This window comes from Perissodus microlepis, chromosome 4, assembly GCF_051167445.1.
Source record: "Perissodus microlepis isolate ML-2025 ecotype Zambia chromosome 4, ASM5116744v1, whole genome shotgun sequence".
Lineage (NCBI taxonomy): Eukaryota > Metazoa > Chordata > Actinopteri > Cichliformes > Cichlidae > Perissodus > Perissodus microlepis.
In genome coordinates this window covers 4,938,206-4,957,501 of record NC_140464.1, presented here as the reverse complement: position 1 = coordinate 4,957,501, position 19,296 = coordinate 4,938,206, and the positions used below count along the sequence as shown (strand labels likewise).

The 19,296-nt window shown below is 41.6% G+C and overlaps 1 protein-coding gene and 1 long non-coding RNA gene across 3 annotated transcripts; one reads left to right on the top strand and one right to left on the bottom strand.

The window, feature by feature from the left end:
* Positions 1 to 538: 538 nt before the first annotated feature.
* Positions 539 to 18,583, bottom strand: grna (granulin a). 2 transcript variants are annotated; one of them, XM_084925181.1, is made up of 19 exons: positions 18,520 to 18,583; positions 17,746 to 17,886; positions 16,765 to 16,902; positions 16,528 to 16,656; positions 12,042 to 12,123; positions 11,844 to 11,950; positions 11,559 to 11,712; positions 11,354 to 11,437; positions 8,638 to 8,735; positions 8,198 to 8,434; positions 7,761 to 7,997; positions 7,270 to 7,506; positions 6,840 to 7,076; positions 5,416 to 5,652; positions 4,979 to 5,215; positions 3,854 to 4,159; positions 2,311 to 2,547; positions 1,950 to 2,207; positions 539 to 1,286 (listed from the first exon to the last, which is right to left on the bottom strand). In XM_084925181.1, exons 2-19 carry the CDS (start codon positions 17,884 to 17,886, stop codon positions 1,143 to 1,145), a joined length of 3,300 nt encoding a protein of 1,099 aa, XP_084781307.1. In that variant the 5' UTR covers positions 18,520 to 18,583; the 3' UTR covers positions 539 to 1,142. The 2 variants fall into 2 exon arrangements, with proteins under 2 accessions (XP_084781307.1, XP_084781308.1); XM_084925182.1 differs by having other exon boundaries at positions 11,354 to 11,434.
* On the top strand, positions 5,575 to 8,394 carry LOC146388086 (uncharacterized). The gene is made up of 3 exons (XR_014800023.1): positions 5,575 to 5,683; positions 6,965 to 7,929; positions 8,323 to 8,394. It is a non-coding gene; the product is annotated as an uncharacterized LOC146388086 (long non-coding RNA).
* Positions 18,584 to 19,296: the final 713 nt, after the last annotated feature.

Genomic DNA, 19,296 nt, shown 5'->3' with positions numbered 1-19,296 from the left:
GCTCTTTAAAAAAATCAGTTTTGATATTTAATCAAGAAACTTACTTCTCCGGGTTAGACTATTATTTTGAAACGTAGAATCGGATGTTTGGATTTCCACTTAAGCTGTAATTTTTACTGCTGGTAGACAGGAGGCAGCACGAGCCCACATAAAAGCTGAAATCACGGTTTCAAAAATAAAAAAATAAAAGTAAAATCTCCAGCAGTACGACGTCAGCCTAAAAAGTGAAATTCTGTGCCGGAAGTAAGGATAAGGGAAAACAGGCCAGGTAATCTTTTACGTGAAATTGTAGTGGACTTCCTTATTGTAACACCTGTTTTCTTTTTATCATTTGCATGGCCTTTTTGAAATGTGACAAAGGAGAACAATTATTTCTACTTATACCAAAGAACAAAAATATATATTATAATGTTATTTATAGTAGACATTGGCACTGTAAAATAAATATAAAACTAAATATAACAGCATTCATAAACTGCATTTTCTTTTTTCACAGCCCTTTCTAATAAACCACAATAAGTGACTGGACAACTTTTAATAATGTCACTTCTTTTTTATTGATTTAATGGATAATGTGACACTTTGACAGGGTAAGATCACCCAAGCATGAATTTCTTCACCTTTGCCTCATTAACACAGATTACTAATCCAATGCACAAAATTATGAACCCAAGATTTAATGAGTAATTACACCACAAAATCATTAAATGATCAGACTGAATGTTCAGAATGATGAAAGATATTGAATCAGGTTTTGACTGATTGACTATTATTGATAAAGAAATAACCTTTTCAACAGAAGGCAGCTGCAGCAAGTCTTAAAGAAACAGATGACTGACAAGTGGAGTGTTTCGATTGTCTTCTATTGTGGATGGAGTAGAGTTTCAAGTGACAAACTGAGTGTGCTTGGAATAACAAAGATAACTCCTTAAATACATTAGTCACACGGTCATCTATATAATTAGGTGCATTCAGACCAAAATGTTCAACTTCAAGATTGCAAACATCTTAGCAACTGAGGTGCAAATCGTTTTCAAAGTGTCATTTAAAAACAAAGCATTTTGAAATTAATGTAGAATTCTTTCTCCATTAGGGCGTTATATGCAAAAACTAAAACTAGTAACAGTTTAGAGGTGGTGTTTTCACACAATTAGGGCTCTTTTTTTGTTGGCGAGGAACACGTGCCAGTTGGGCCAGTAAAGCTTGGAGTTCTGGATGCAGGAGCTTTCTTCCGTACAAGTGTACCCGGTCGGGCAGCAGTGCTTCATGTTGCTGCAGCACACCGCCTAGAGGGAGGACAGAGGGAGGAAAGTCTGTAAAAAAACTGAATGGTTTACTTAACTCATACACGCTCCCTTTTTATTGGCACAAAACCTCACAATTCAGACGTTGTGATGCTTTATAAGGCTTTTTTTTTTTTTAAAGATGCTGCAATGTAAGTACAGATTTGTCTTTTAGTATTACATGAAAACACAACAGTAATACCACTAATTTTTTATTCATGTCAACAGTGGTTTAACCTACTAATTTGTTTACAATGGAGCTCATGTTGAATCTCGAGCAGTGAATATATGTTTACAAACTAATTAGAGGGTAAAATGGTCGAGTTTGCAGTCTGGTAAAAGTTAACCTAACTGTGTAAAGGGTTATAATTTCACTGAAGGATGGAACTGAAATCTAGGGAATTACTGTATATAGTACAAAATGAGGAAATACTACTTTGGCTGTAAAATAAAATTACTTTCATCTGCTGACCTAAAACTGGACTTTCCAGGAGTGATCTCAAAATAGCACTGAGCCTGAAGGCAGTCAAGAGGCGCAGCCTCCCTTTTCTGAGGTAAGCATATGAAAAATTGTGGAGCCCTTGGCTTACTGACAGTTCTCAGCTCTCCCTGACAGTTAACATAAAGCAGGAGGAAGGAAGCAGGACTAATTTCTGTAAATCATACGTTAGAAGATGGACAGCAGCCCCAGGAAGTGGCAGAAGTCCTGCAGCAAGTTTCATCATGCCCGCAATCGGTCTGTTCATCGCACTTGATGTCTTTGTGCTTTGTTGGGCTGAGCTGGGGTTGAGGCTCAAGTAGATACACCGGTGTCAGTGGGACTCTCTCCAGCTGCATCATGATGAGCTTCTGGCAGGATCTGGATAAGATGTCACAGGTGTAACCCTGCGGGCAACAGTGCTCCTTATCCGGACAGCAAACAGCCTGCAGACACATAGTTGGTGCAAATTATAGTCCCCAGTTTGCATAGGCAAAGCCTGACCTGATGAGACAGCAACCAGAGTATATGATATTTTCATGCACTCACATTTTTGAGTGGACAGCAGCCCCACTCGCCTGTGAACAGCTTGCAGCAGCTGGTTTGTTCAGGACACTGGCTTGCACCTTCGCACTGAACAGAGTAGGGCTCGGCCTCGTCGCTGGTAATGGCTGGAATCTTGGTGTACCATGGAATCACCACTTCCCCTTTTATGCATGACGTGTGGCTATTGTCACATTTATACTGGTTAGGACAGCAGTGACTCCCATCCTCACAGCACACCGCCTGGGGAGAAGTGAATGCATGAGCGGTGGCTTTCACTTCATCAATTCTGCTGTTTCACTTCTTTTTTCATTGGTATATATAAAGGTTATAGAGAGTCTGAAGAAGATGCTGAAATTCTATTCTAGAAACTTAAAGACACATCAGTTTATAAATGACTATTATAAATTCAGAGTGGCAACCAAAAGAAAGTTCATTCGAGTTCATTTGAGTGACTGTGGCCTGTAAGCTGGTAAAGTCGCCAGTTCTCAACAGGAATATGAGAAAAGATGTGAAACAGAAAAACAGGATATCACCATGCAAATTAGGGCTAAAGATGATATCTAGTTGTGCTTTTTTGGGGCTTGATGAACAGGTGACATTCAGTCACAGTTAACATCTCCCGTGACTGCAGTGTGGGCGGCAGGTTTTTCTTTCATAAGCTTCAAAGGAAGTTTTAGAAATGAGAAAACTCAGCCGGCCTAAAAAGTGCTTGGTGATCTGTGTGTTTCCCCCGCCCTCCACACACACACTCACACACATATCTCACACCACGTGGTCTAAAATAAACTATCTAATCCTCTTCAGGATGTTTTGAATCTTGCCAGGTCCTAAAAGAGGTTGGCTTTTAAAATGATCTAAACTTATCTTATTTTCTTGTACTGGATTTTTCTCTTTCTTGTATTGTAGAAGGACAAATAATCCTCAGCTACACAAAAGACATCAACAAAACCACTGTGGTGTAAAAATAAGCTTTTTTTTCAAAACATGGGAAATGTTACTGACGGCCCAAGGTGTGTAATAACTGACAGTGTGTTAGTGTAGAGTTAGTGAAGATCAGCATTTCTTTACATATTGGAGGATTAAATGACAACAGCTTTGCAAATGAAACTGTGCTGTACTGCACAACCTATTCAAGCAATATGTTTGATTGGTGTTTGTGGACTGGCTGGTAATCATAGTAAACATCAACTGCCTCAATTGTGTTGTGTGGAAAAAAATTACAAATTTGCATTCTCTTCCAAAACCGCCGTTTATATCAGGAGTGGGAGTATGACTCATAGATGTGACACATACGTGTAAGGGTTGTTAGGATGCAAAGTGATAGTAATAGTGACGTTAATGTTGACTTTTCCAATGACTGCCAATAGAAGCAACCATTTTAGAAAAGATGGACGAGAACAAGACCTTATTGACACTTTCTCTATGTCCTCCTGTCATTATAAAATTAAACTGTGACAAATATGCGCTGGGCTGCTGCATATTGATGTTTAATAACAGATGGAGGAGACACTGGAGGTCAGTGATGCTGTGAAAAAGCAGAGCTCACCTCAGGCAGCGGACAGCAGCCCCACTTTTCAAAATTCTTCATGTAGCAGCAGGTGGTCGACTGAGGGCAGCTGGTGTGGGCATCACAGTTAATCATGCCTTCTTCTTCTTTGTCCTCCTCCTCCGCTTTAGAGCTTGTTGTTGGACTCTCAGTTGTAGGCTGCACAGTAGTAGGTGCTTCAGTAGTGAACGCAGGTACCTTCTGTAGCATGGGAGTTGAGCCTGATGGGCCATTGCAAGACATGGCGGTCGGGTCACAGGTGGTGCCGCTCGGGCAGCAGTGTTTGTGATCGTCGCAGCAGACCGCCTTTTATGCAAAAAGACAACAGTGCAGTCACAGATAGTCAAGTTCAAATACAAACAGAAGCCTGACAATGCTTGGCAAAGCAATGTTGACAAAAATAAAACAGGTTAAATGCAATGTAGATTAAAGATATTATTTGATATTTCTAGAAATAGAACAACCTGCTTTTATTTTTTGTCAGGCACTACACAAACAAACTGACTGTGTCTGTGCAGAGGCTAGCAAAGACAAGGGTTAGTGCAGTCACAGAACTTTCTTTTGTTTTTAAGTAAAGTGGGTGCAGCAGTAAATTATGTAACACACTCACCGTTTCAACGCACTTGTCCAGTCTTACTGACCTCAGAGTAATTTTACACTCTTAACAAGTCACATTTTTAACCACAGACTCTTTATTTTCTGTACACCTTATCTACATCACTTCTTGCTGTGAGACAACAATGTTAACCACGAAACCACTGTGTCACCATGGTGGTGTAAAGAATACTCAATACGGGAACAGTTAGCCAGCTAGCTGTAACTTAGCCAGCAACATGCTAAGGCATGTATTGGTAGCTTTGTCACTGTAAGTCAACTTTTACCTCATCAATATGATACTTAAGTGGTCTCCAGTTTTTGTAAAAGATGCAGGACATACAGCACGTACAGCAGTTTAAGCTCCTTTAACTAACAGGTTCCTGGTGATAGCTGCATGCAGCCATCCAGAGTGAGGGAACTTTAGGTTACCAACAGTTTTCTGTTTGGTGTAAATTTGACATTCTGTGTGTGTTAATAAAGTACTTTTGAGAAATGTGGTCTAAAAACCGATTTCAGTCCAATGCTAACCTCTGGCATTGGACAGCAGGCCCAGCGACCTTCTTTGGTTTTACAGCAGGTGGTGCCATCAGGACAGGCTGCTGTGTGATCACAAGGAACTTTCTTCTCCTCTGCCTTTTGCTTTATGATTGCAGGGACCTTCTTGGCCCAGGGCACAGAGATCAGGCCATCTTCACAGGTTTGAGCCTCCAAGTTACATTTCTTCCCTTTGGGACAACAGTGTATGAAGTCTTCACAGCAAACAGCCTGGAATTAGGGCAAACAGAACACCATAAATATACTAAAATGACCTTAAACTGCAAGTAATTATACATTTAAACAGAAATGTCTAAATAAATGGCAGACAGAGCTGTGTAATATGTGTTCATCCTGCCCTCCCCTCTCCCCGCCAACCCTGAAATTGACAAGCATTTAAGAAAATGGATGTATAGATGGTAATACTGTACCTCTGGCATTGGACAGCAGGCCCAGCCACCTTCTTTGGTTTTACAGCAGGTGGTGCCATCAGGACAGGCTGATGTACCGTCACATGGAACATCCTTCACCTCTACCTTCTGCTTTATGATTGCAGGAACCTTCTTGGCCCAGGGCACAGAGATCAGGCCGTCTTCACAAGTTTGAGCCTCCAAGTTACATTTCTTCCCCTTTGGACAACAGTGTATGAAGTCTTCACAACAAACAGCCTGGAAATGAAATGACAGCACAGACAGAAAGGTGTCAATATACTAAAAACACCTGAAATGTTAAACAGAAACTGTTAAATAAATATCAGACGAGGCTGTGGTGTATGCTTATGCCCTGTCCTCGCCTCCTCTGCCTTTTCCCCTTCAAGCCTGACAAAGTAAAGCAGTTAGGCAAATGAATTAATAGATGGCCCAAAAGTTTGATTCTGCTCATCTGGACGTAGCGTTTTCAGTGGGAGAAACATTTCATCACTCATCCAAGTGACTTCTTCGGTCTCAGCTGACTGCAGGTTTCCCCAACCTTATAAACAGTACATTCGCACAATGTCTGAAACTAGCCCACTGAATGAACAATGGGCTGTGAGGTCAGTTCCTTGATCGTTACTATGCAAATTGTCATGACTATTGATTAACAACCACTCCAGTCACAGAGAGTTGGGGAAGGCTGTAATCACAGCATTGTACGATGGTGAAAGATGTACCCTTAGACCTCCCCCTCGATTCAGAGATGGTCTTTCCCTTTTCACCCAAATAGCCTCCTTGAATCCCCGCTTAAACGAGTGTTCCTCACTGTCCAGGATGTGTACATTCTCATCATTGAAAGAGTGTCCGTTGACCTATAGGTGTAAATAGACTGCGGAGTCCTGGCCTGACGAGTTAGGTCTTCTGTGTTGTGCCATCGGTTTCGCCATAGGTTGTTTGGGTTCCCCCATGGTATAAATCATGACAATCCCCCTGTCACCTAACAGCGTACACTAAATTATTCTGTTTGTGTCGGGGGACCTGATCCTTGGGGTGGGCCAATTTTTGGTCCACCGTGTTTTGGGGTTTTAAAGCCACAGAAACGCGGCGTTTAGAAAAAATTTGTTTCAACTGTTACGATCCTCCTGACACATAATGGATCACTAAGGATTTTCGCTTAGGCAACCAGTTGTCCTTCTCTCCTGGATTGGCTGGAGCTTTCCTTAGCCCCCTTCCCATTACGAGGGTGATAGATTGTCTGAAGCAGTTACAACAAGGCAATACTATTGACCGGACTTCATGCCACAGGCTATGCCCGGGGAATCTACACCAAGTCTGTATAGTGTACCGAAGATACATCAACAGGGTGTACCTTTAAGACCACTTGACGGTACCTGCATGATTAGGCATGCATCAAGACAAATTAATAGATGGTAATACTGTACCTCTGGCATTGGACAGCAGGCCCAGCCACCTTCTTTGGTTTTACAGCAGGTGGTGCCATCAGGACAGGCTGATGTACCGTCACATGGAACATCCTTCACCTCTGCCTTCTGCTTTATGATTGCAGGAACCTTCTTGGCCCAGGGCACAGACATCAGGCCGTCTTCACAGGTTTGAGCCTCCAAGTTACATTTCTTCCCTTTGGGACAACAGTGTATGAAGTCTTCACAACAAACAGCCTGGAAATAGGGCAAACAGAACACCATCAATATATTTAAAACACCTTAAACTGCAAGTAATTATACATTTAAGCAGAAATGTCTAAATAAATGGCAGACGAGACTCAGTAGTGTGTCTTCGCACTGCACTCCCCTCTCCCCGCCAAATTGACAAGCATTTAAGAAAATGGATGTATAGATGGTAACACTGTACCTCTGGCATTGGACAGCAGGCCCAGCCACCTTCTTGGGTTTTACAGCAGGTGGTGCCATCAGGACAGGCTGATGTACCGTCACATGGAACATCCTTCACCTCTACCTTCTGCTTTATGATTGTAGGAACCTTCTTGGCCCAGGGCACAGACATCAGGCCGTCGTCACAGGTTTGAGCCTCCAAGTTACATTTCTTCCCTTTGGGACAACAGTGTATGAAGTCTTCACAACAAACAGCCTGGAAATGAAATTACAGGATAAAAAAAAACACCTTAAACTACAAGTAGTTACATATATAAATAGGAACTTTGAAATACATGTGAGACGAGGCTGTGTGGTATGTGTTAGCCCTGCAATAGACAGGAGACCTATCCAAGGTGTAATCTGCCCCTTATCCCATCCCATGAGAGCCAGGATAGGTTCAAGCCATTCCCTCATCCATGAAGTGGACAAGTGTTTAAGAATATGGATGGATAGATGGTAATACTGTACCTCTGGCATTGGACAGCAGGCCCAGCCGCCTTCCTGGGTTTTACAGCAGGTGGTGCCATCAGGACAGGCTGATGTACCGTCACATGGAACATCCTTCACCTCTACCTTCTGCTTTATGATTGCAGGAACCTTCTTGGCCCAGGGCACAGACATCAGGCCGTCTTCACAGGTTTGAGCCTCCAAGTTACATTTCTTCCCTTTGGGACAACAGTGTATGAAGTCTTCACAGCAAACAGCCTGGAATTAGGGCAAACAGAACACCATAAATATACTAAAATGACCTTAAACTGCAAGTAATTATACATTTAAACAGAAATGTCTAAATAAATGGCAGACAGAGCTGTGTAATATGTGTTCATCCTGCACTCCCCTCTCCCCGCCAACCCTGAAATTGACAAGCATTTAAGAAAATGGATGTATAGATGGTAATACTGTACCTCTGGCATTGGACAGCAGGCCCAGCCACCTTCTTTGGTTTTACAGCAGGTGGTGCCATCAGGACAGGCTGATGTACCGTCACATGGAACATCCTTCACCTCTACCTTCTGCTTTATGATTGCAGGAACCTTCTTGGCCCAGGGCACAGAGATCAGGCCGTCTTCACAAGTTTGAGCCTCCAAGTTACATTTCTTCCCCTTTGGACAACAGTGTATGAAGTCTTCACAACAAACAGCCTGGAAACAAAATGACAGCACAGACAGAAAGGTGTCAATATACTAAAAACACCAGAAATGCTAAAGAGAAACTGTTAAATACATGGCAGTCAAGGCTTTGATGCTTGTGCCCTGCCATCCCCTCACCCATCTCCTCTCCCCTCTTCCTCTCCCAACAAAGGAAGCCAGCTAAGAATATGGATATATAGATGGTAATACTGTACCTCTGGCATTGGACAGCAGGCCCAGCCACCTTCTTGGGTTTTACAGCAGGTGGTGCCATCAGGACAGGCTGATGTACCGTCACATGGAACATCGTTTGCTGGAGAAAAGACATTGAGAAAAAAATAAATCCACTAATGTTTCATGACTGCCATCGTTGTGAGCCCTCATTTCCACTGACTGAATGTAATAATCATCCTCATGAACCATTTGATAAGTGATAAGAACAACCAACGAGATAATCATGAGATTTTGTCAAATTTGGAATTGACGACAATAACAGTTCCATGTTATAATTACTAAAATTACCCAGTGCACTCTTTGACCACTAGCAGTGTTATGGAGCAATGTCAGTTGTCAGTGAGTTTGAACACGAACAAAATTAAAGAAAATGAAGATGTCCCAATCAATTAAATATTATTTCTGAGTTATGACAGTAAAAAATGAATATAACATAAAAACTAGTATAATTTACCACAGACTAGGGACACGTCTTTAAATATTTTGGCTTTACTTAAATACCTGTCAGTAAAGACATCCATTCTGTGACTAAGAATTCATAAACTCGAAACTGCAAACATTTTAATTGTATTTAAATAAAAGACTAAAACAATTACACAACTGCAAATTAAATATAAAATGTTTCTCCTGAAATACAAAGTCCTGAATGATCAGGGCCTGTCATATGTTATCCACACCTCATAAAACCATATTATCCCAATAGTGCATTTCACTTTCGGACTGCAGGTTTACTTGTGGTTCGTAGGGTTTTTCGAAGTAGACTGGGAGCCAGCAAATTCCAGCTCCCAGTTTGGATTGAGGGGGTAGACACCGTGTTTAAAACATTTCTTTTAATAAAGCTTATAGTTCGAGCTGGTTCAGGTGGCTCTTCTGCTCCTCACAGGGGATTGTCTGATAACTGGAGTTTTCTCACTAACAGTGAGGCGACTTTTGTTTTGAATCGGTGCTATATAAATAAAACTGTACTAAAATTTTAACTGAATTGAATAACTGCCTTGGTCTAAAGAAGCCTGCTTTAAGTCGCAAGGGGCAACTGTCCAAATGACTCCAATACGGTCATTTGTGTTGTACCATGATAGAGATGTAATGATGACATTGAATTCAGACCAGATGTGTGTCCTGCCGTGCTCGCTGCACAAAACACATTTGATTGGCTCATGGAGGAAAGATAAATAATTCCTGTCTAAATAAAGATATAACTCATTTATAGTTGGCAGGAACTGAGGAGGAACAGAGCTGTTTTGGGCAGAAGTAATGCAGGCAAAAGCACTGTTATATTAAGACAGCTGCATTCACCACTATTCCTTTCTCTTGTAGCCAAATCAGAGTCATTTTGGAGCAGGCTGTGTTATATGAGGAAGTATTTACCAATACAGTCACACATACTGGAACAATTTAGATGTCACGCTACAAAAGCCATTCTTTAAAAACAAAACTTCTTCTTTTTCCAAGTACTTTAAAAGGTTGACTGTCAAGTTTGATCTGTCAAACAAACCATGTGGTGCATCAGGTTTCTGCCCCTCGGCCTCAGTGTTTTTTTGTTCCATGACATTGCAACAAAAATCATCACATTAAAAATATATATTTGAATTGAAAATGCATATTGGACTAACAGCAGAACCAATGATGTATATTGTCAAAAGTATTCACTCATCTCTCTTCACACGCATATGAACTTCAGCGACATCCTGTTCTTAACCCAAAGGGTTTAATATGATGTCGGCCCACCATCTGCAGCTATAACAGCTTCAGCTCAAGAGTTTAGATTATTTATTGTTTATTGAAACTTAAATTTAGGCTGTGGCTGATTTGAGTGACTGGTGAATGCAGACAGGACTGCTAAACTGTTGATTCACAGAACTGGACCTCTTGACCATACTTGCCATACAAAGTTGTTTTCTTTTTTTAATACACACAATAATTGACACATAAAAATAAAAAAATGTGGCTTTCTGTGTGGTTATTTGTAGCAACAGCACATCCAAAAAGTGTAAAATTCTATTTCCATGTTACTTAGCAGGTATCTGTGCGTTATTTGTTCTTAGCATTCCGGCTTGTCCCACCAAAATGCTTCCACTGATTTCAGAGTGGGTCTGAAGTTGCAGCGGCTCCCCCTTTTACCTTCAATATCATATTAAAAGTTCAAACTGGGCTGCCTGCATTGTAATATTTTGACATGTTTTTCATGAGTTACAGTAATGTTTCTGAACAAGCATTATAAATATGTTGTAATAGTTATCAGGCTTGGTAAGGGAAAAACTGCCACCAATCAAAAACATTCTTTGAAGACGGGGTGTTGTAACATTTAATTATAGCTGGATAGACCTGCCTATCAGCACCAGATTTGTCTTGTCGTTACCAGGAAATAATGAAACTGGTAAGAGAAAAAAAGATTTATCTGAACCATTAATCATGCACGCACTGGCACACCTAAAAACCGACAATGCCAAAAAAAATGGCCCGAAAGTGAGTCAGTGAACCACCTTTTAAAAAATAATATCTTGGAAAGCCTTTGAATACGAAGCTAAAAATTCTCAGCAGTCATTTCAGATGTTGAAACTTGAGATGGAATCACCTTTATGTGTCTTGTGATAAATCATGTGCTTTTTCATTTCTCATTGTTCTACATTATTTGTTACATGGGGATAGTCTTACCTGCAGCTGCCTTAGCAACTGATGACACATTTACTGTCTTACCAGATGGAGGAAGCAGATTGGCTGTGGTGACTTTGGGGGCGTTTTCTGTTCCTGTGTTATTCACTGCTTCAACTGGCACTTCTTCTGGGAACAGAAAAACACAAAGATCAAGATAAACACACACACACACACTTTCAAATACTTAGTGAGAACAAGGAACTAAGCTTAACGTTCACAGAAAAACAGTCAATGAAAAATTTCTGACCTTTCTGGTTTTCCCAAGCTGCTCTCACTCTGGCAGGGAGCTTTGCCCACATTGGCATCTCTTTCTTGGTAGAAGAGTCAATGCATTTGGAATGCTCGACATCACATGTGGTCCCTTCAGAGCAGCAGTGTATCTTGTCAGCGCAGCACACGGCCTGTTCACATGGAAAATAATAAAACACCATTAAGTCACGATAACTGGACGTCAATGCAGGACATGCAAATCCATAATTTGACTTTTTTGTCATTCATGATCTCACTCATGGTATGGAGTAGCATTTTGTACCTTTGATAGTGGACAGCATGCCCATTTCCCTTCATTTGTTTCACAGCAGGTGGTACCATCTGGGCACTCTGAAATGCCATCGCTGCACAGAACTGTAACCACGAGCTCTGCAACAATATCACATGAACATCAAAATTCAAAACAGGAAAAGGAATAGTGATACGACTGAATTATGATACTTTGGCGGGGAAGTTGAACCTTTTTTGATGCAGGCGCGGCTGTCTGAGCTGCAGTCGTGGCCCTCAGGGCAGCAGTGTTTGCCATCGGGGCAGGAGATTCCCTGATAGCAGTGAGGAAATCAAGAATTATGAATTAAACAAAAGCATTGGAACCGTTTATCTATTCATGCAGTAAATGAAAGATTTCAAAGAGGAAAAAAGGTTCAGTGTTAAATAAAGAGTAACAAACGACCAGCTGCTGTTTTAGTGCATGCAGAGACCGCTTTTACAATCTCCAGCCAGTTTATTAGGGACACTTTTTCAGCTGCCATCCTACTAATATATTAATGGTTCAAGCTGGTGGTGATGTGATGTTTGGAGGATGTTTTCGTGGTGCATTTAGTACTACATGAATATCTTTTAAATTCCACAGCCTGTGTGCTGACCGTGTCCATCCTTGTATGGCTGCAGTATACCTAACTTCTGATGGCTGCCTCCAGCCGGTTAATGCACCACACCACAAAGCTCAGACCAGCTCAACATAGTTTCTTGACATGACAATGAGGTCAACGCACTCAAAAGATCTCCACAGTCATAAATCTGGGTCCAACAGAACACTTTTTGAATATGGTGGAACAGGAGGTTCACATCATGGATCTGAATCTGATGTTATCATGTCAATGTACCAGAATCTCTGAGAAACATCTCTTGGCAAAGTTCAAGATGCAAAAAGATATTTAGTTAGTAACTAAAGGTGCTTGTTATATGAGGAGACTGCAATTATACAACAAGCATGTTATGCGCCATGGAGGTTTGGCTTTTTGAAATGAGGGGCTTGACCAAGCTAGAAGGTGTAGCTAATTAAGTGGCAGGTAAGTTTACATTAAACTTGTAACAAGAGCAAAAATCTATTCCAATACACTGAATGTCCTCGGTAAAGTGTAGAAGCTTAGTGGGTCAACCAGCTATGCAAATAAAGCATCAAAGAAAGATCCTCTTTTGAGAGGAAGTAAGCTCTATCACTGTGCAAGTGTCTTTTTCACGGCATTGATTAAATCAGCGGTCTCCAACCTTTTTTGCGCCACGGACCGGTTTATGCCCGGCAATATTTTCACGGACCGGCCTTTAATGTGTCGCGGATAAATACAACAAAATAAAACTAGTACCGGTACCGGTACCGGTACCGAAAAAAAGAAAATTTATTCATAACACACGTGAAAAGACCAAGGAAAACCGAGTTAACGATAAAAACGATAACAAAATAACGCTGAAAACCGATAAAAACCCTGAAAACCATACATTTCACACCTGAGCCTCAACTCTTGTGGCCCGGTACCAAATAACTCACGGACCGGTACCGGTCCGAGGCCCGGGGGTTGGGGACCGCTGGATTAAATGGTTAGGGACTTTGCTGTTTATCACTTGAAAGACCGTTAGCTATAAATCTGGAAATTCAAAAAGACAAAGGCCTAAATTGAAATTAAAATGAAATACAAGCAGAAAAAAAAACAGTGAGATGAGACATAAATAATTGTTGCGTTGGTGCTGGTGAAAGATACTGAAGTATTGGTCATACATAACAAAAGGATTTGTAGATCTGAGCCAATTTCTGTTAGAGCTTTCCCTTTAAACAGAAGACTCAAGATGATAAACAAAAGTCTTCTAAAGTGCATGTTGTTTAAATAGATTCGACTTCCTACTGTAACCCAGTGACATAAAGACATCTTTTTACTTTTTCCCACGAGAGCCTGTGGGGTGGGTAAGGGAAATATCCATAGCTTTCCTAATGGATGTTCTGTAACAGCAGGTGGAGTTGTTAACAGCTTAAATGCAGTTTGCAAAGTGTAGAAAAAAAAGTTAAGATTTATTTAGAGTGACTCTTTAGAAAAGAGTCTGGAGTCTGAAGTCTGGAGAGGCCTCAGAACCATCTCGGGCCACAAACAGCAGAACTCTCTGCCTGGGAGGGATGTGAGGTGGGCAAACGAACTGAATCATTTCTTCAACCGATTTGATTCAGCCATGAGGCAGTCTGCAACATTGGCTGCAGACTCACCCACCCCCACTGCTGCTGTTCCACCTCTGACACCTCAGACACTTCACACCTCCTCTATTCACCCTGCTCACTCCTCCCCACCCCCAACAACAGCATCCAATACACACTCAACACAAGGCTCCAGCCTGTCTCTCTCAACCACCCAGGTTAGGAGGGAACTGAGGAGGATTAATGGCAAGAAGGCAGCGGGCCCAGATGGCATCAGCTCGAGGGTCGTCAGGTCCTGCGCGGACCAACTGTGTGGGATGATGGAGCACCTCTTCAACCTGAGCCCGAGGCTGGGAAGAGTCCCACAGCTCTGGAAAACCTCCTGTGTTGTACCAGTGCCAAAGACTTCACGCCCCAAGGACCTCAACAGCTACAGGCCGGTGGCTCTGACATCCCACCTGATGAAGACCCTGGAGCAGTTGGTCCTGGCTCAGCTTCGGCGCCTGGTGAGCTCATCACTGGACCCACTTCAGTTTGCCTACCAGCCTGGCATTGGAGCGGATGATGCCGTCATTCACCTCCTACATCGTTCCCTCGCTCACCTGGAGACCGCTGGGAGCACTGTGAGAATCATGTTCTTTGATTTCTCCAGTGCCTTCAACACTATTCTTCCCTCGGTTCTAAAGGACAAGCTGGTGAACTCTGGAGTGGACCATCACCTCACTACCTGGATTTTGGACTACCTCACCGACCGACCACAGTATGTGAGGACTCAGGGCTGTGTGTCGGACAGGGTCGTCTGCAGTACGGGGGCCCCACAGGGAACGGTTCTGGCTCCGTTCCTCTTCACCATCTACACTGCAGACTTCTCCCACAATTCCACCCAGTGCTTCCTGCAGAAGTTCTCTGATGACTCTGCAATAGTCGGCCTCATCACTGATGGGGACGACAAGGAGTACAGAGGACTGACCCAAGACTTTGTGGACTGGTGCCAGCTGAACTACCTCCAGATCAACGCCAGTAAAACCAAGGAACTGGTGGTAGACTTCCGCAGGCACAAGCATTCTCCACTGCAACCACTGAACATCCAAGGTATGGACATTGAGGCTGTGGACAGCTACAGGTACCTTGGTGTTCATCTGAACAACAGACTGGACTGGACTCATAACTCAGACGCCCTCTACAGGAAAGGGCAGAGCAGGCTGTACCTGCTGCGGAGACTCAGGTCGTTTGGAGTGGAGGGCCCACTCCTGAAGACCTTCTATGACTCTGTGGTGGCTTCTGCTATCTTTTATGGTGTGGTCTGCTGGGGCGGCAGCATCTCTGCCGGGGACAGGAAGAGACTGAACAGGCTGATCCGAAGGGCCAGCTCTGTTCTAGGATGCCCTCTGGACCCAGTGGAGGTGGTGAGTGACAGGAGAATGGTGGCTAAGCTGTCATCCCTGTTGGACAACATCTCCCACCCCATGCAGCAGACTGTGACAGCACTGAGCAGCTCCTTCAGTGGGAGACTGCGGCACCCACGGTGTGGGACGGAGAGATTTCGCAGGTCTTTCCTCCCCACTGCTGTCAGACTCCACAATAAAGACTTTAACTGATCAAACACACACATCCACACATGTGCAATAACACTAAGTGCAATAATCTTTTCTGTCATCGTTGTATTTTTACTCAGTTGTATATAACATTTGTATTCTATTTTTATCTTATTGTATATTTATTTTATTTTATTCTACTGTATATAGTATTTTATTTTATTCTATTCTGTACAGTTGTGTACTGTATTTATTCTTATTGTATCCTAATTTTTGCCTCATAACTTTTGCACTGTCCACTTCCTGCTGTGACAAAACAAATTTCCCACGTGTGGGACTAATAAAGGTTATCTTATCTTATCTTATCTTATCTTAAAAGCAAAGAGAAGGGAGGTGTAGTTTTACCAAACTGTACTATGTTGTTCAGCACCGACCTTTGTTATAGTGGTGTGATTCAAGATGCAAAACAGAAGTGAAAGATGTTTAAACATGCCGTACCCAAAGTACAGTAACAACCAGGGAGCTTTAAAGGAAGTGAGATGATGCTGGAAATAAATATGCCACTGAATATGCTAATAACTAAATATGACAAGGGGACAAAATACGTGAACCTGTTATCCAAAACATCAAAGCTACTGACAGGTGAAGTGAATAGACAACCATCTTGTTGCCATGTACTTAGTAATCATATGCAAGTTAATCTGATATGTACCAGTCACCCAAAAATTTGCAGACTAACTCTGCCACCAATTTCCTGGTAGTGAGAACTTTCAGAGACCCCCGAGCGAGTACCCCTTCTGATCAGAGCTCTTTTGGCTGCACAATATTAGAATAACGAGTTTTAATCATGTGGTTGATCGGTGTGTATGTATGGAAATTCCCTCCTAGATTCAAAATTCCTTCACAGGAATGAACCACAAATAAAAGATTAGTGTGATCACTCACTTTGTTTTTCCACTCAGTGCTACTTAAGTATGTGAAGCGCGTCTTATTTGTGGTGGTTAGCTTACCTGAGTTAGAGGACAGCAGCCAAACTTCGTCAAACCCTTCAGACAGGAATACTCAGCAGGGCATTGTGACAGGTCGGGGCAGATGTTGTCGTCTTCCTGACTCTCATACGTCTTGATCATCCTGAAGGACTGAGTGGTCAGAAGGTGGGAAAAAGGACAGTATTACTTCTTTTAAACCACCACGATTATTTAATCTGACTTTGTGACAGAGAACAACTAACGTGTGACGACGCTTACTTTAGAGACTTTGGGCCGATCAGCGGGGGTTCTTTTCACCCAGGGGATGGTCAGGGTGGTATTAATACAGCCAGATAAGGCTTTATTGCAGACTGTGCCCTCTGGACAGCAGTGGATGTGATCATTACAGCACTCAGCCTGAGGAGACAGCAGTAGTAGAAACACTTTGACTACCAAAGTTTGAAACAGCTATCACATTGAGGGAAAGCGGCACGTTCTTCTATCTGGATTTCAAAGTAGTAAAACACAGCTGAGGGTGAATAGTATCGCTGCATAATTATATTTACTTTAAAGTATAAGTGAAGGGTTATCTCACATGTACATTTAACTATAGACAAAGGGACAATTTACCTACACTGAAGGTGACGTACTGCAGCTTTGCTCAATAGGTTAGGATGGAATTCCTCCCTTTTGCACTTATTTGCAGTTATTTTAAAACAGAAATCTATAGAAGATTTTGTCCAGTTACCATGAAGACGTGAACACTACACATTTTACTCTTTAATATTTACATACTTGATGGCTAATAAGCTGAGCTGTTTTTAGTCTATAGGAATGCATTTAGTTGGTGTGAATGAAACTGTTCATACTAATATATAAAGCTAATAGATTTTTATTGATTTAAACAAATGTCGTATAGCAAAATAATTTACAACAGGTCTGATTCTGGTTTTAAGTAAACCAACTCATCAATAACAGCAATCATTTCTTCTGATTATAATTGTAGATGTCTGGCGTCTCTCAGAAACGTTTCTATACATTTGTTTTTTGTTTTGTTTTTAGAGATTGTGAGATTTCCATAGATCAAAACTTGGTTTAAATGAGTTACTAGCAGAACATAAACCCAAATGGATATCTGTTGGGTTTTTCCCCCCCCACTCTTACTGCAAAAAGGAAGCCAATTAAAACAAGTACAATAAATGTAATTACATTGTCGTGAACACTCAAGTTGCATGATGGTATAATAACACCTGGCCTTACGTTTTCATATCGGCAACACCCGTAACCGTTTGCTGGGCTGTTGCAGCAGGTTTCCCCTTCTTTACATAGCCCTCCATCTGGACACACATCAGTACCAACCACAGCCAGGACGGCCCAGCAGATCACAACCCACTTCTGCATCTGGAGGGGGAAAAGCAAAAGGCACACAAATGGAAAGTGAAACTGGCGGAAGGGGGGCTTTCTCTTTCACTGACCACCACGATAAATTATATTTGTACATTAAAATTCTGCACACATTCTTGATCTTATCAGGTCACAAAGAGTTTGATAACCATGCTCGGGCAGTCATGCCAGTGGTGTCTCGTTATATTCCTTATGTCTGTCTCCAAAAAAACCGAATCTCGGCTATCTGGTCAGCTCGGTTCGAGTTTTAAAGGGAAAATGTCAAATAAAAGTGATGATCCGGGTCTAAACATTGAGTTCAAATGTTGTCTCTGACAAAATAGTGGTTTTCTTCTTCCTCCAGATGTTCAACTTTATTGAAGATGTTTCTTTTATCGTCATATGAATAAGCAAAACAAATGCACAGTCTAAAATGAAATAAATCCACTTTCACTTTCGTCTGGTTTATATTCCTTAATTATCCTAAAAATCGAGCCTTTCAGGGAAAATTCTGAGCGACACAGTTGAACTCTTTATATTGCACTAAGATAAATACACAGACTGTGAAACTTAAAACAGCTTTTAAAAAGGTCCGCACCGATACATGCATAAATACAATGATAGACGAAATAAACTTTTTGATGCTCTTACCTTTATTGAAAAAAAAATGAACAGAAGGGCTGTTGTGAGCAGGTGTTTCACAAGAGTCTCGCCACAAAATGACACAAGTGATAGCCTGCTTTCTTGAACACACCCCGAAAGGGGAGGGAGAGGAGGTGCCTTAATGTTGCTGTACACCTTTTAACGCCAGCCCTGTCTCCTCAATGAATCCGTTTTTTTAATATTCATAAAACAACGTAGTACAGGCATAGTTGAGAATTTCAAAGAAGCATATTTATTTACTAAGGATTTGCAGCCGTTAAAAATGCAATAGGAGCCTGTGACTAATAAGAAAATACGGATTGCTAACGATATCACGCTGTTTGTGTGGTACAGTGTTTGGCTGCCAAAAAGTTTCCGGTATTTGCCCGAAAATGATCGCCCATATTCAGACTGTTGTGCAAGAGTTTTTTGTCTATAATCTGTCAAAATAATAATAACAATAATACTATTTGCAATTTCGGTTTTTGCAAAAGTGACTCTTAATCTATCTATCTATCTATCTATCTATCTATCTATCTATCTATCTATCTATCTATCTATCTATCTATCTATCTATCTATCTATCTATCTATCTATCTATCTATCTACTTTTCAAGAGACATTTGGCCAAGAGGGCAGCAGACACACAACATAACTTATAACATAACACTTCTATCAAGATATTGTAACTGAAGAAAAAGTAGCGGGTTAATTAGAATGGAGACACAATAAAGCAAAGTCATGCTAAATAGATCATGTCTTCATTTTGTAACCCTTTCATAAATC

Excerpts from the sequence above, each read along its gene's own strand:
- grna (XM_084925181.1), bottom strand. The coding sequence starts at position 17,886 with ATGCAGAAGTGGGTTGTGATCTGCTGGGCCGTCCTGGCTGTGGTTGGT. Across the intron at positions 8,435-8,637 it reads CCTGCTGTCCAATGCCAGAG|GCTGTTTGTTGTGAAGACTT; the intron begins GTACAGTATTAC and ends TTTTGTTTCCAG. Across the intron at positions 5,216-5,415 it reads CCTGCTGTCCAATGCCAGAG|GCTGTTTGCTGTGAAGACTT; the intron begins GTACAGTATTAC and ends CCCTAATTCCAG.